The sequence below is a fragment of the Scatophagus argus genome, chromosome 14 (assembly GCF_020382885.2).
Source record: "Scatophagus argus isolate fScaArg1 chromosome 14, fScaArg1.pri, whole genome shotgun sequence".
In the NCBI taxonomy this organism is placed as follows: domain Eukaryota; kingdom Metazoa; phylum Chordata; class Actinopteri; family Scatophagidae; genus Scatophagus; species Scatophagus argus.
The window spans coordinates 12,439,320-12,455,293 of record NC_058506.1 but is presented as its reverse complement, the minus strand read 5'-3'; the positions used below and the strand labels follow the sequence as shown (position 1 = coordinate 12,455,293).

General features: G+C 42.8%; 3 protein-coding genes across 4 annotated transcripts; 1 reads left to right on the top strand and 2 right to left on the bottom strand.

The window, feature by feature from the left end:
- Positions 1-380: 380 nt before the first annotated feature.
- On the top strand, positions 381-3,240 carry cfap298 (cilia and flagella associated protein 298). The gene is made up of 8 exons (XM_046411088.1): positions 381-664; positions 760-929; positions 1,254-1,421; positions 1,821-1,888; positions 1,981-2,139; positions 2,301-2,432; positions 2,545-2,640; positions 2,729-3,240. The coding sequence occupies exons 2-8, from the start codon at positions 791-793 to the stop codon at positions 2,837-2,839; spliced, it is 873 nt and encodes a 290-aa protein (XP_046267044.1). The 5' UTR covers positions 381-664; positions 760-790; the 3' UTR covers positions 2,840-3,240.
- Positions 3,241-3,985: 745 nt separating this feature from the next.
- Positions 3,986-10,741, bottom strand: eva1c (eva-1 homolog C (C. elegans)). Of its 2 annotated transcripts, XM_046411086.1 has the most exons (9): positions 10,489-10,741; positions 10,196-10,317; positions 8,782-8,975; positions 8,368-8,491; positions 8,071-8,223; positions 7,158-7,301; positions 6,524-6,601; positions 6,341-6,445; positions 3,986-6,265 (listed from the first exon to the last, which is right to left on the bottom strand). In XM_046411086.1, the coding sequence occupies exons 2-9, from the start codon at positions 10,308-10,310 to the stop codon at positions 5,880-5,882; spliced, it is 1,299 nt and encodes a 432-aa protein (XP_046267042.1). In that variant the 5' UTR covers positions 10,311-10,317; positions 10,489-10,741; the 3' UTR covers positions 3,986-5,879. The 2 variants fall into 2 exon arrangements, with proteins under 2 accessions (XP_046267042.1, XP_046267041.1); XM_046411085.1 differs by having other exon boundaries at positions 10,196-10,741.
- Positions 10,742-12,533: 1,792 nt separating this feature from the next.
- On the bottom strand, positions 12,534-15,625 carry haus1 (HAUS augmin-like complex, subunit 1). Its single transcript, XM_046411372.1, has 9 exons — positions 15,287-15,625; positions 15,019-15,193; positions 14,322-14,457; positions 14,114-14,248; positions 13,856-13,979; positions 13,190-13,255; positions 13,025-13,096; positions 12,749-12,796; positions 12,534-12,659 (listed from the first exon to the last, which is right to left on the bottom strand). Exons 1-9 carry the CDS (start codon positions 15,305-15,307, stop codon positions 12,615-12,617), a joined length of 822 nt encoding a protein of 273 aa, XP_046267328.1. The 5' UTR covers positions 15,308-15,625; the 3' UTR covers positions 12,534-12,614.
- Between the last annotated feature and the right edge of the window lie 349 nt (positions 15,626-15,974).

The following is a 15,974-nucleotide window of genomic DNA, read 5'->3' as shown; positions in this document are numbered from 1 at the left end:
ACATAATCATGATGATGGCCAACTTATCTTTCTTTCTTCCTTTCTTATAGCTAGTTGGTGCTGCATTGCACTGGTTCTTATTTTCCTTCATTTTATTTCATTTCATTAATTCAAATAAGTAGATATTTAGGCAAGTCGTTGAACTCTCCTCTTGTCTGTTGATATAGCAGCTGTAGATATATCTTCTGAGTGCCTTTGAGAAGGGCTCACCTCCCTATGGAGTGTCACATATTATCATAATATTATACAGTACAAAAATGACTTCCTACTGAGTTGTATCCTATGGGCCGCAATCAAAATACTATTAATTTCTTGAGACACAGTGTTACCATTATTTGCCATTAGAGGGCAGTAGTATCTCTTAAATGAATGTATCCTGCTGTAAAAGGTTCACACGAAGAAGTAGCATGTAGACTGGCGGATTGTCGTGGTATCCTCGTTGGAGCTAATAATGTCACCAGTTGTAAACAAAGTGTGAGCTCAGTCTGAACAGTGTAGTTTGTTGATTTTACCGCAAAGGCGAGTTTTACCGTTTTCAGTCACTTCAGAGAGTCAATATAAAGAGCTAGCTAAATAAGCTAGCTTATTGAAAGCTAGCTTGGTGTTTTCTGGAATCGTCCGCGCGAGACTGTTGCTATGGTTACACTGTTTTCCTGAAGACTCTGTGAGCTGCTTTTACACGGACACATCTTTGTGTTGTTGCGTGTTTATTCGACAACAAAGTCCCATTCAAAGTGTGGTCTTAACCATCCCCTTTAGCGCGTAAGCGGCCAGTGAACTATTTTGCAAGATGGTGCAGCTGCATGTGAAACGTGGAAACGAAAGTGAGTTTCTTTTCAACACCACTGTGGACGCACTGCTGGAGACGGTGATCCAACAAATTACAGCCATCTACAACGGGAGACTCAAAGTGGACAGAATATGTTCAGGTGAAAATGACACAATCTGTGCTTACTGTACACACTGTGTAAGGATGAGGAGACTGCACTCACGCCTCTTGATTTGCTTCCATTTAAACTCTATAATCGCTTGCTAGCAAGGCACCACTAGGAGTTATTAAGCAGAGGCAAACAAGTAACTCTTCACATTTAAGTGTTTTTATTCTCAAGTTAGTGATCAGCGTTGTTCAGGTGAAAACGTTTCAGCACTACCCCTGTATTTTACCTGTACCTGTATCTTTGAGATCTAGTAAATAGGATGTTTCAATCCAGGAGAATACAGTGATATAGACTTTGTTTCCTTTGTTTCCTCAGAAATCCCAGAGCTGGCAGACCACGGTGTCACGCTACCACCCAACATGCAGGGGTTGACAGAGGAGCAGATTGAAGAGCTGAAGCTGAAGGATGAATGGGAAGACAAGTGTGTGCCCAGTGGGGGGGCGGTATTTAAGAAGGATGAGATTGGGAGGAGGAATGGACACGGTAAGACCATGACTGTTGACCTCAGGTTACATAGGTAAACAAGAAAATAATCCTAAATGAATGTTTAAAGTTGTCAGGAAGACCTTTACATTTCAGTGGTCCTTTTTGACAGTCGCTTCTTATAGATCGATCTTATAGATCTAATATCAGATCCCCCTTGTGAACTGCAAATTCTGCAGTCGCATATGTAATTTTCTTGTCCTAGTTGATTAGGCATCTGTATTATGGGTAACATAGAGATATATCACTGTAAAAGGTGTGAGGAGGTTAAGTTGCCAAGCATTTCTTTTGATGACATTTGTTTTAGCAGTGGACATTTTTTTTTCTACCCAAGCATGGGAAAAAGAAAGAGGAAAAACACACTGTAACCTGACAATCCATCTCTTTGCCTTCCACCAGCTCCAAATGATAAAATGAAAGAGGTGCTGATGAGAACGGTGGAGGAGGCAAAGGCACTGATCTCCAAAGTGAGTAATAGTGTAAACACTAAATCATATATTGTCTCATTCATCAAAGTTCAGTGCTTGAGATTCATGCTGTCTTTCTCTTCATCTTTCAGAAACAAGCTCAAGCTAATGTTTGCGTCACCATGGAGATGATAAAAGAAGCCCTGGATCAGCTAAGGGGTGCGGTCACGATCGTGTATCCCATGGGGTTGCCTCCTCACGACCTTATCAGGATGGAGTTTGAGGATCGAGAAGACCTTTCAGGGACACAGGTAACCAGCCTAATCTTTTTCAGTAATCAGAGTTAGCTGCAATGGCAAGTTACTTGAGTTAATAATTGCTTGGTACATTTGGAGGCGACTGTCTTCGCTATGTCCTTGGTAATCTCTCCTTTCCGCTGCATCTGCCCTTTCCATCTGTCTGCAAACCCCAGGCGTCTCTGCAGGTGATTACAGAGGACGAGTGCCAGCTGTGGTGGGCTGCCAAAGAAATGCAGAGAGGGAAAAAACTCCAAGACTACATCGGAAAGAATGAAAAGACAAAGCTTGTGGTTAAAATCCAAAAGGTGAGAGCTGTTTCAACCAGTCTGTTGTGACTGTTTTTGTGGGTATGTGACAGCCAGTGCGTCTGTCGGGCCTGAGAGTATCTGTTGAGTAAGTTGTTGTCATTCCCTTCAGAAAGGACAGGGGGCACCAGCGAGAGAGCCTCCGATCACTGATGAGCAGCAGAAACAGATGATGATGCATTACCACAGGAGGCAGGAGGAACTCAAGGTGAGGGAAGGCTAAGAAAATACTTGCACGCGATAAAACACACGTTCCTAAGTGTGCCTGTCTAACCTTCTTTCGGTGACATTTTCAGAAACTGGAGGAGGCAGATGATGATAGCTACCTGGACTCTGAGTGGTCAGACAGACAAGCCCTCAAGAAACAGTTTCAGGGCCTCACCAACATCAAATGGGGGCCGAGATGAAGACCGCCACCGCTCGGATTCCCACCGTCCTGGTTCTTAACAGCTCTGTATGCAACTGACTTAAGATGCCTTATCACAGTCCTCACATCAGGTCACCGTCTGTGTTATTTGAGGTCTTCCAGAGAATATTATATAAAGCAGATGTGTTCATATGCCTGAAGTAAGTGAATTTCTGAACTGAAGTATGAAGAAGACATTTGGACACTGTTTGACAGTAAAACAGGAAATGATGTCATATCAAAGCTGATGTTGTGACAAACCTGATTTATTTGTGTTCTTTTGCAGATTGTTTTAACCCTGTTGTAAAGTTACATTTTTATTGGTGCTGCCCAAGTAAAATGAAAGTTTATAATGAATTGTCTGTGCATTTTAATTGTGTATATAAAAAAACAATAATAGAATGGTTTCCAGTGTGGCCTGTATGTATACACTATGTTCATAGATTTACATGTGTTAACATTAAACACTGACATGTAGGCCCATACCCATACAGTTTTGTCATTGACAAATGGGTGGAACATTCATATGTATGTGTATATAACCAAGCTCCAGATGATAAGAATCAGGAAGCAAATGCTTTTTGCCTGTGTCACGATGGCAAGTGTATTAGTTTTGTTAAAGGTCACTGCAGCCAGCGAAGTCTCAGAGGTAGTGATTCAACTTGAATACGGGTTTGTATCCCTTGGAGTGCAGGGACAAGGATGCTACACCTTTCCTCTCTTTGTCTCCCTTCAGTGGCACACACACACACACACATCTGAAAGTCAATGCTGCTCTGGCACAGGAAGTTTCCACATAGTAGATGGTCGTTCCAGCTCTTGTCTCAGCGGGGATGAGGAAGCTGTAGAGTTGAGAATGAGAGGGTTGAACTGCGTGGAAGTGATGATGGAGCCAACGCAGTGGTTCAGAGAGGTGTGGCCACTTTCACTGTCTACCAAAGCTTTACTGATAAATTACTTGATTCTTCAGCATAACATGGATGAAAGCAAATGTTTTCTCACCATTAAATGAAGCATCCCCACACGCCTTTGCCAACGACCATGCTGCTCCGACTGCTAAAGAAGGTGTTGTCTTAATCGACTAGCTCTAACTAACATCTCTTAACTCTTGAAGCAACACTAGTCTGTCTTGGGGCTGATGTATTAACCACTTGCCATTTTCCTCAGCTTTAACTGCACTTGATGAGTGAGTGCCTATGGCTCAGCGCTTTTTACTGCAGCAGACTCTGTTGAAAACTGTAATAGTGATTAAATTCAACCCTCTGTAGTCTACTGGATTCTGTTGCCCTGCTTTAAAGCAGTCAAAGAGGTCTGCACCCTGCTTTACTGGAGAGAGCTCTCTCAGGCCTGCAGGAGATCCTGTACCACTTACCTCTCACGGCACGGGAGCGTATGGAATTACAAACGTGCTCTGCCCGCTGCCAAAGAGGCATATTTCTCTCGTTTAATCAGCAACAATAAACACAATCCTTGATTTCTTTTTGACACTGTAGCCAAATGTACTGACAGCAGCTCGTCTGTGGTGAAAAACTGGATGTTGTGTAAACTCCTGCTCTTAAATTCTGATAAAACTGAGATACTGGTCATCAGCTCTGCTAGCAAAAAACAAAAAACATCAGTTTGATCACATATTGTTACCCATAAAGTTTGACAATCAAGAATCTTGGTGTTAGCTTTGGTCATTAAGAAAAATCAAGATGGCCTTTTCCCCAAAAAAAAAAAAAAGAAAAGAGTCAGAGTTAGGGAGCAGCAGGACCTTCCTTTTCATGCTCTCTTGCTTTGGAATAACTTACCTGTTGACACTGGACAGTGTTAACCTGTTGAGACCTTCAAATCCAAGCCTCGAGCTCATCTTGTACCGGTTACCATTATACTTCAGGCAGGCTGTTCTCTGTCGCAGTGAATCTTAGTAAGCCTGGCACTAACAGTTCATGTTTGTCCTGCAGGCGAGAACACTGTAAACGTCCAGAAAACCACTGCATCTCTGTAACCCGCAGTTTGTGTCCCTGAAACACAGAAGTGAGTCTCCCAGCTTCTCCTCGTCCTCTGCTTTCACTCGGGCTTCTCTGTGCTGAACCTCTGGACGCCCTGAGACTTCCTTCATTCCATGTTTTGAATTCTGATCTGCATCCTCCAATAGATTCAGCCTCCCTTATGTCTCGCTTGCTCTCTTATTTGTTCTTCCTGTATCTCTCCTGAAAGTTTTTCTTTCTTCTTCTGAAAGGTCTGCTAGAGGTTTGCCTTTTGTGTGTTTGTGTAGTCGGTCTTCTTCCCTGTTCTCTATAGGGGCTCGTGGTGGAGAGGAGATCATGTGGTTCAAGTCCAATCTCTTCGGCAGCACCTGAAAGTTGCCTGATATCTTCCTGGATCCATATTCTTAATGTGCATTTACATGTTGTTTATATTTGTATCCTCCTGATTGTCCACACTCATACATAACTTTACTATGTTAATCTTTTAATGTACACATGATGCATGTCTGTCCATCCTGGAAGAGGTATCCCTCCTCTGCTCAACTTCCTTAGACTTCATTGATGAAAATACAGTAATTTTAGGGGAGTCCTTTCTTGTCTGAATCACAAGTCTAGATAGGATGGAAGGCGCTTTATGCTGTACAGACAGTAAAACCCAATGAGGCAACTTTATATTTATATATAACGTTGTATTGGCCTCTATAAATACAACTGAATTGACCTGAAAAAAATGTGGCAGCTGTGAGATTTCTGTCTAAACCAGCGATTTTCCCCTTTTTGTAGCAGTAAACAGTATTTCAGCATGAAATCCTAGTTTGGTGGTGAATGCGAATAAATACATTTAAGCAATTATAAAACTGATATGACCACCCATTTTATAGGTTTAAACCCTGTGGAACCATTAAAAAAATGGCTAGAGCTGCTCTTTCCCCCGAACATTAAATCCTCCACAGACTTCTGCAAAAATGGCAAAACACACAAAAGACTGTCACAGGTTGGGAGCTGCTGCACAGAAAATCCTGAAAAAATCTTGAAGGTGCTTAACAGCAACCAGGAGTCACAGTTTAGTTAACATGAGCTGCCATTCAGATAGGCATTCATCCATATCTCCTGTATGATCATCTCTCTGCGCTCAATCCTCTCAGCCCGTTCAGCTGCCTCGCTCACGTAGGTCACTTCCTCCCAGCCGTATATCGCCTTCCTTTCTGCGGCTGAGATTAAAGAGCTTTCTGTTCCCTCTTGGTCATTATCTTCATCATCATCATCATCGTCGTTGTCATCATTGTCCTCCTCCTCCTGGCAGTTGACAGTCTGGCTGCGAGATTTGGGTGCGAGCTTGTGATCTTTGCGTCGGCGCCCTCTGCAGGTCACTCGGACGGACACAGCCAGCAGCGTGAGCAGAAGACCAACGCACACACTGGAGGTGAACAGCAGCGCAGCCATCTCTGAATGGTCTGTTTAAAAGGGACGAAATGTGTTAAAGACAGAGCAGATTCACGAATAGATGCACAAATGTAAACAGCATTTACCTTTGATGTAGGCGTAGGTTAGGAGAGAGTTGCTCATCATGGCTCCTGAATTGTCTGGCCTTTTCGACCCTTTGGAGAAAGGCTCCTCCAGATCTGCAGGAGGAGCTGTGGTGGAAATGAATCATTATGATGTGAGGTGACAAAGAAACCCTGAAACAGAAACAGATATCATGATGCAGTTACCTTTTCCTGTGTCCACAGTAGGAGATGAGGTGGAGTGGAACATGTAAGGGTCTGCCTCCTTTAGTAAAGTCCGTGGTACTGTTGGAGGGAGGACAGAAGAGCCAGTCTTTATATCACTGTGGACTCATTGATACAAACTCTACAGCAGACACTCATCAGTATTTCATCTGAGAGCGCAATGCTTTTGTCCAATTGTGTGGACCAGTCTACAAGGTTAGCACACAGTGTTTTAAGCGAGGCAAAGCCATGAGACGCCAGCCTGAAGTCAAAACTCCATATTTTGATACGTGAACAATGCCGCTGCGTGACCTCACTGGCATCTGTGCCAATCGTAGGAAGTTTGCCAGGATGTCAGCCTAAAGCCCGCAAATCTCAGCTCACGGTCTATTATTCCCCGCTACTGTGTTCTTGGGTGTGATAAGAACAGCTGATGGATGAGATCAGCAGATAAGAATCCAAAGTAGGAAACTTCAAATATTCACTGTCACATAATGAATAAGGCAAAAACAAAAACAGACGTGATGTGAGCTATACATAATATCATGAAAGCCTGGTCCTGTTTCGAGCTCTCCGTCTCATTTATCTCCAGGCTTTTAATTGTATCTTGTGAATGAGGAAGGAGAAAAAGACATACCACAAGAATAGAACACACTGAGGTACTTCCTGGTTCCTGGAAAGCAGGGGTCCCTAAAGGTCTGGTTGCTAACGGCAACAACACACTTCTGTTTGCTGTAGCAGGACTTGGACACCAATCGCACAGCCTCGTGGTTCAGACACTCTGTAGGATAAAGCAAAGAGAAGCCAGTCACTGAATAATAAACACTCAATATGTGTGTGTGTGTGTGTGTGTGTGTGTGTGTCGTACTTCAGCTCCAACAGGCAAATCACCAATTTCATATTTTGTGTTTGGTTGTAATTTAACTACAGTGAAATCACCTTTTTTTGCAGTTAAGAGTTAATTCGATGCATCCAAGTTAGTTTAATGTCTCCTAATTGTTTTTCCTCATCCTAAAGCATTCGTTGGCCACATAGGTTTGGAGAATTGGTCATATCACGGTAAAAATTAGTCGAATTTGATAGAATTAATAACATTTACAGACAAATCGATTCTTTATTTGACACAACTCCAATTTGACCCAGGAAAAGCACAGGTGAGCTCAATAACATTAATGACAGCTGGACTGGATCAATTATTGATGTCATTAGTAACAGCTCTCTATTTTCTGCTATGGCACGTCAAAATATATGCTGTGAAACAAACCTACAGTATAGTTTGTGCCACATGTCTCATAAATGGCTTTTGCCTTGTGTTGTAAAGAAAATTTGCTGATTTGATTGAGCAGATTTAATATAGCAAAAAAAAAAAGTTTCCTTCTAATTAAAATAGAGATAGAATTTTGCTTAATTAGACTGACGATTCAAAATGAATGTGATCATTATTAAATGATATCAAAATGTTATAAGCTGAAAGTAGTGAAACCTCTCCATAGTCGGCCTTATCGGTTGGTACCACCCGTATGAGGATACTGAATATCCCGTTGACTCACCAAATGGGGGTGGTCTTGTCAGGTGTGAGGGACAGGTGTCACTCTGGCCCAGACTTCTCCCATAGACAGCTGCATAGATGTTCAGAACCCTGGGGGGCTTACAGCGGAGGATCATCTCCTCCCCTTCACAAACCACATGTCTTTTGTGTTCAGCTGAGTGAGAGGAAAAAAACCCAAAAAGGATGAAAAGGTGACTTAGGGGTTAGGATTGGGGGGCAAAGGGTGACATTTTTCTGTATGGCTGTATGACATGCTCATCCCAGGTGACTGGAGGGGGAACTGAGCTACCGAACTCACTGGGTTTACACTTGTAGTCCACATGGAGGTATTTGGTCGTGCCAGGACAGGGATCCTTCCCAAACAGCAGGTGGTTGACGGGCAGCTGGCAGTCTCTGTGGCTCTGACACTCTGACAGCAGCTTCTGCATAGCAAACCCCGGGCACAGTCAGCATTTACCAGCACACAGGATCACAGCACAATGTAAATCAGAAGCAAAGACGGGAAGACGGTGAGCTGTGTCCGTATAAATATTCATCACAAATTAAACAGTCAACAGTATTCACCAGCCAGCTCATCAAAAAGAGTGGTGTGTGTGTGCCAAAACACACATGGGGAGAAAACATCTTCAATTAATCAGCTTAAACTGGTGAACGCCCCCCCACACACACACACGACTGACCCAGTGCACATCCCATCCCACATAAAATGCACCTGTAGAGCAGTAAAAGCTGAACAGCTGTGGTTGTGGGCTCGGAGTGGAGGGTCCGCTCCACACAGCCTCGCCCCGCCGCTCCCGTAGAAGGCAGACTGGATGGAGATGGTGGAGTGACGTGGACAGTGGAGTCGCACGGGCTGCCCGTCACACGCGTGAGCGGAGTGACTGGTGATGATCCTGGACAGGTAGTCTGTTACACAAAAGGCACCGGTTAGGCTGTAATGCATTATGGAAACACATAGTTGCATTAAAGGGACATCCCCACCTTTTTTACACACGCAGTTGAGTTTACTTGTCACGGGCAGCCCTCTAGTAGACTAATGTATAGCCCTGGGGGGAGCGCTCCAACATTTGAAAAAACCCCTATGATGTCATCAGGGTTATCTCAGATCAGGCGTGAGACCTTTTTAACAGATAGCCTGCATTATGAATTGGAGGTGAGGGGTTTGAAAGAAGGGAGTTTATACCAGGCAAGGCCAGTCTAATGAATGATGCTATTGAGCTGTGTTTGTTGTAGTATCTAACATTTTCAGGCCAAACTCTTTTTCAGACCAAAAGTCAGGCCTCTGTAACTTCAATGCTCACAACTAATCTGTCTCCTGCGAGTCCCTAAACTTCATGGAAATTCTATACAACATAGCTGAACACATTACCAAAGGAGGGTGTGTTTCCAGGTGGCCCACTGGGGCTGCTGTTAGGCTTACTTGGAGGGGGAGAAATAAAAATATCAACTAAAAAAAAAGTCATGGATAAAGAATTTTAACTACCATTGGGGGAAAAAATGTTTTTGAAGTGTTTTTCTCAGTCTGCTTCATCTGTGCTTTTGGCTCAGTTTGTTTGGCCTCTTCGGAGCTCTGCTGGATGTCTCACGTTGCTTTGAAAACTCACCCATCACCAAATACCGACTGCCAGTTCTCCTTTCTGGGTGGCAAACTCTGCCAACTGGCATCCAACCTAATATGAGCCAACCTTTTGTTGTATGGTGTGCAGATGTGATGAAGTTACTTCTGATTCAAAGTGCTTTATGTTGAGGTGATTTATTTATTTGTCTTGCAGAAGAGGGAATTCAAATAGATTAGATTGATGGTTTAGATTAAATATAAGAATCTGACTGGTCTTCTAGCTTCACTGAGTTCAGAGATTGGTGTGTTCAGTGTAAACATTATATTGCCCCCCAGCTGTATATAACAAGACCATAACTAAGTGACAAAACTAAACATAACACATATGTTTCACTCCCCCATTGTAGCTATTATTACACTACTTGTAACAGTGCAGCCCCACACCAAACCTGAGTAAAAACACTTTCACTTGGGGGCTTCTTGAGACAAAAAAAACCTCCTGTGATCTTTAACCATCCTAATTTATCCCCTTCCTCCTCCATGTGCGTCATCATCAACATCGTCTTACTTGAAAAGTCAGCCAGTCCATTCATACGCCTGGTCCACAAAAGTAAAGTCAGGTAGAAGAGGCTGGGGCTCCAGTCTAGTCCGTGGCAAAGACGCGTCCAGCTCAAGACCCGCATCCCCTGTCTCTGAGATCATATTAAAGAGACTCGAAAATTCACTGTAGTTTGCAGGACTTCATTTAAAAATAAAAACAAAACAACCCCAAATACAATCAGGTCAAATGATTCCACGATTAAGGAAAAAAAAAAACCAAAAGACTTCGTCCATCTGTCTTTCCTTCACAGAAATGACCACCTTGAAGCCGATGGGTCACACAGCAGCGTCTCTCCTTCCGCTGTGAAGGACCACAGAGGAGGTTAGAAATAGCAGCTGCGCAACAAGTTGTTCAGAACTGACGGACGAACTGATTAATCCGACGCGTGATGGCAGCCCCCGTCCGGCTTCCCTTCTGTCCGACACCGCGCGTTTAGGAGTCGATGCATGTGGCGGCTAAAGGCGGCTCGCAGTAACAGCTGAGTGTGGATATGGCGTGGGCGTGGCAGATAAAACTATTTTAAAGGGAAGAGGGGCGACACACTCAATGGCATGACGCACTGGTTTTTATCCCCCCCCCCCCCACACACACACACACACACGCACGCACACACACACACACACGTGAGGCGCGTGTTTACTTTTTGGAGTAGGACAAAATGCTTTCATTCACACAAGTTCATCCTGGGGTTTTATTTCTGCTTCCCTTCTCCGTCCTCCCACGTGCTTGTTTAAAATGTGTTTTTTATATCATAAATCACAGACCTCTAACACTTAAGCCTTTTGGTGGTTCTCTCTCTCTCTGCACATTAATTTTCCTCATTATGTTTCATATAATTTGTTTGATTTTTACATATTCAATTATGAGAGGATAAAGAGCTCTGCTATACGTGTTTGCCATACTGTGTAACATCTGTCTCGTGCAAAATGAACACGTGCAAGTGCCAAGTAACCAAAATCTATGTCAATGGTGCTTAGTTTTTTCATAAACAAAAGCTTCAAGGGAGTGATATTTTGATTCTGTTCCTTTTCATAGACTGTCGATGCCTCAGCCATGGGGCCTTTGAATGAGGCAGGGGGCCTACTGGGTAAATTGCTTCCCGGCCCACATCCATGACCCACTCCATGGTAACCGGTCAATCTACATGTCAGGCAGCAGTGCAGACCTACAACAGTCAAACTGACTGAGACGTTGGGGGTCTCCACACTCGTCTCCACAGGGGAGGAGCGATGGAGAGGTGATATTTTGCATACAAACTGGACAACAGATCCCCATGTTGGTCCTTTTCTCTGTGCTTTAGCTTTAGGCACCCAGGGAGTGGCTCCAAAATGTCTTTTCATGTGCCGTCATCCCTCCAAAGCTTTTGGAATTTTGTTATCAAACTCAAAATGCTTCCTGTGCTTTGTTTTTCAGACAAGATTCAGCCATTTAGGTCAACAAGGAAAGTAAAAATTGCGCTTGAGTTAATGTGCTCACACAGTTTTGAGGTACGGTGACAATGGTGAATGTGAAAGCAGAGAATATTACAGTTGTTATGTAAACCTACAGAAAAAAGTTAGAAGAGTTAGGACAGAACCACTTAATGACATGTCTTGAGACACAAGAAGCTTAATTCCTTTTCTAAAAAGTATTTGCTACACACTGAATGCAGCAATTCGAATGAAACCACTTCTTTCTGTGTTTGTTTTATCAGACTGAGTGATAATCAGTGTGCAGCTAGCACACAAACTCAACAACAAACACAACCCATCAAACTAGAAAATAAAGACAAAACATTTGATTGGCATTAATGATGTTTTGTAACAAACAGGAAGAGGAGGAGATAAACCAAATAGGTCCAACTGAAGGACAAGAAAGATTCCATTTTGTCCTCAACATGAAACGATTATAAATTAAAACATTTTGTGTTTTCTTTTAAAGCACAATTCCTTTGAGGAAAATGAAGACACATTTCCAGTCTAGGGAGGTTTCTCTATTTGCTTAAAGCATTCAAAACAGGGAGACGGTTACATGATTAGTTTCAGATGGTCAGACTTGCAGCAACTGTGTTAAAATGCCAAACAACAGACTGTCAGATTCTAAAAAGTTTTCCTTATGTTAGGCAACTGAATCCGAGAGACAAACGCAGAATGAATGACAAAGTTTGGCTTTGACGCTTCAGAGCTTGAAGCAGGAAGTTGTAATCAGAAGAGTCTATTTTGTCACCAATGAACATGAATGTTTGACCTGCAAAAAAGTAGCTTTGGTGGCTCTAACACAGATCTGAGCATCCTTCAGCTGGCTGCTGCAACAACTGACACAGACATGGAAAGGATTACTTTATTATTTTTCAAAAGCAAAACATGTACAGCTCAAAACGGGAATTATTTTAACATTACACGCATCCTCACTTGAAATCCATATTCATCTCAAGTTGGGAATCGATTGCAGCCTGTGAAGGAGGGAACAAAACGGCGTTAAAATACGAAGCAACCACATTTCATCCATTGCTGAGTGAATGATTAAGATGATTATACATACTAATTCTCTTTTTGCTTCTTCTATTTTCACTTGTGCCAGAGATGGGCTCTGTTGTGGTTGAGAAGACAAAAAAACATTTCAGAAAGTCAGATGCAGGAACTTAAAGTCATTTCCAGATATCCAAATGTGATTTGCTCAATTCTGGCCGGCTGGTTTAGTTAAGCCAAATGTACATGCATGAACGGAAACTGAAGTTCTCATTTATGATAAAAATACTGAGAATAATGTGAAAGCACTTTTGGTTATTGGACTGAGACAAATTAAAGGCAAACATACTGGGCTTAAGTCCATGTAAGGTTCCAGTTTCTTTTTCAATGGGATTATTTCTTGTTTCAGCGCAGCGACTTCCTGCAGAGAGAAAAATAAGATGACACATTTCAAACCCTGAAAGCTCAAAGTGTTACGTTTTCGTTACCAATGGTGCTCGACTGCTGAAATTACCTCAGAGAGCTGCACAATAGCCTGGTGGGTGATGGACTTGTCCATGTTCCTGGACACAAGCTGAGCCTGCAGAATTGATAGAAGAGAATAAAACAGGCAGCCAAGCTCCACGACAGACAACCATGTGAGGGGGCCTTGACTGTTGGACCTGCCTGTAGCCTCAAACAGAGGCAGGAACTTGATACCCACATTATACCCGAGTCAAACTACAGTCTGTCTTCTCAAAATGACAGTGGTAACTCCACAGAGGGAGTTAATATAACTGCATAGCATATTAACTATTTGCTTTCCCACTGTGAGGTACTGGCAGACGGTTTTCTTGAAGACTCTCCTAATTTTCTCCGTTTTTTACCCTTTTGAGTATTTTTATGCCATTTGCTGTTTGATTTTTTTTTTTGTTCATCTTGCTGGTGACTGCAATAATTTATGCCTCTCCATGCTGCTGCATAGCAGGCTGTCATTAGTACAGTTTTCCTTAACCAAGAGCAAACCTCCCAGTGAGATATAAAAATCTGAAATGAAACAGAGCAAAGCGGAAAAGAAGCACATTTGCATATCTGGGTTGTTTTCAAGAGCGACATATTACCCTGTGGATCAACACATCGATGTGCAACTTAACTTTCACTACACAGCCTCTACAGATACAGATATAAGCACACAACATACCTCTGCCCTCTCCCGTCTGTTGCCGAGCTCTTTAGCCTTCGCTGTCACAAAATCCATGTTGAGCAGTCTCTCCTCCGCTTTAGCGCTCTCCACCGCCTGAGATTTGACAGTTTTGCTGAGATCCCTAGATGAAGTACAGAATGTTTGTAATTGGATTTTAACATGTGCCCACACACAGAATGTTATAGTCCAGGACTGTGGATGGCACAAAGCAATAATAATATGTTTCAGCGTCACCCCCTGCCTGCTTGTTCTTACTCTTGTAAGTTGCTCCGCAGCACCAAAGTAGCGCCAAGCCTCTTTCTGAGGGCCCTGAGTTCCCTCTCAAGTCTCCTGTTCGCCTTCTCTGCTTCCAGAAGTTCATTGGTGTGGTTGTTCACTGCTGGCATAAAGCTAGATAAAACATGTTCATCAGGGAAGCGACTGGCAAGAAATAAGTAACTTCAACAGCACAACAACAGTTTACCTGCCCAGTGACGTGTCTCTGACTCCAAGCACCATGGCAGTGTCCACGAGAGCAGACAAGTAGTCAGACGCAGGCTTTGACAAGCTTGCACAGGACAGGCCGACACCTTGAAGAAGAACATCCCGGAGGTGAGCACCTGGATGAGGAAAACGAAACTCAGTTCTGTGAAAATGTTTGGGTATACTTTGTGGCGTGAATTAATGGACATCTGGCTAAACTTTATAAAGTGAAGTGAAGCATGTGAAGACAATGAATCAACATCGTGCAAAGGTTTCTAACAACTTGGGTCTTAATGTTGTAGCTTTTGTAGTCCCAGTAACAACACTGACCACAATAAATACTGAGTTCTGGGTGGCAACATGTCTATGGCACAAGAAACACAAGTGAGCCGATGATCAGACAGGTTTTAAATAACCCCCAGGTTAGCAGAATTCATTTGAAAGAGAAAGCAAAGACTGTCCTGGTTCACCTTTGACTAATATTTTCATTTTCCTGCGTTATCAAGGAATTACGTTTTGGAGCCTTGTTTACGTACAACCTGTCTGATCAATTTTATGTCGTGCCCCCCTAAGACTTAAATGCGGTAATGCCCGTTTTGTCTCCGATCTTAGCGTTCACTTTAATGACTACAATGTCCTTGAAAATAGGCGTTACTGTTAGTTCCTACTGTCAGGTATTTAGCCTGCGAGACACTCACCCTCAGCTTCATATTCTGATGATTTCTGTATGAGGTCCTCCATGAGCAGAGTTGTGTCACTGCACCGGGCTTCACTGGACTGTGCCAGCTGATACAGTATGTCCACTGTCCTGGTGTTGACCTCAAAGTGCGGCACCGGCTGATCTCCAAACACCGTGCTGAGCCAGCTGTTCACCTGAGAAGAGACGTGAAATTGGTTGGTAAACAAAACCAACGACAGTCACTACGCTAACTTGTGAAGTCACGCTAGCAAGACACTGAATAATACCTTCTTGATCTTTTCACACATGGCGAGTGACAGATCAATCGAAACCACAACAGCTAGATTCTTAAAACACTTTGGGAGTCCAACAGTCCTTAAAAACACACTACAACATTTTTTGAGCTCTCTTTTCGCGCTCCCGAAAATTATTGTGGTAACTTCCTGGTTACCAGCCAATGAGAAGATGCAGCAATGTCCAAGTTACTTCTGGTAACGTCAAAGATTAACGCTTTAAAATAACATAAAAATGAAAATTGGTATTTAAATGCGTATAAACAAAACAGATGACAGATTACGTAAATACAAAAATAATAAACTCTTGGTATTAACAAAGTTTATCCGGTTCACGTTTCCTGTAGGTTCCCAAAGATAAAGATTACATCAAGATAGTTCACGTAGTTTTCTTAAACTAGAAACTTTTCCACGTAAATGAAATGATGAAAAATGGAAACAAAACAAACCAAACAAACAATAACTCGTAGCCAGCAAGAATAGGGATTCTGGCGTACTCATGTGAAACTTATTAAATAATGAATGAATGAATAATCAATAGGGGTTTCTGTTTAGTTACAAATCAAAATTAAAACCGTGACCTGGAGGTTAGAGAAGCGCCTTGTGACCGGTAGGTCGCCGATTCGATTCCCTCTGGACTCGAAAAATATTAAATTACACGCACACATTCATCCAGGTCCTT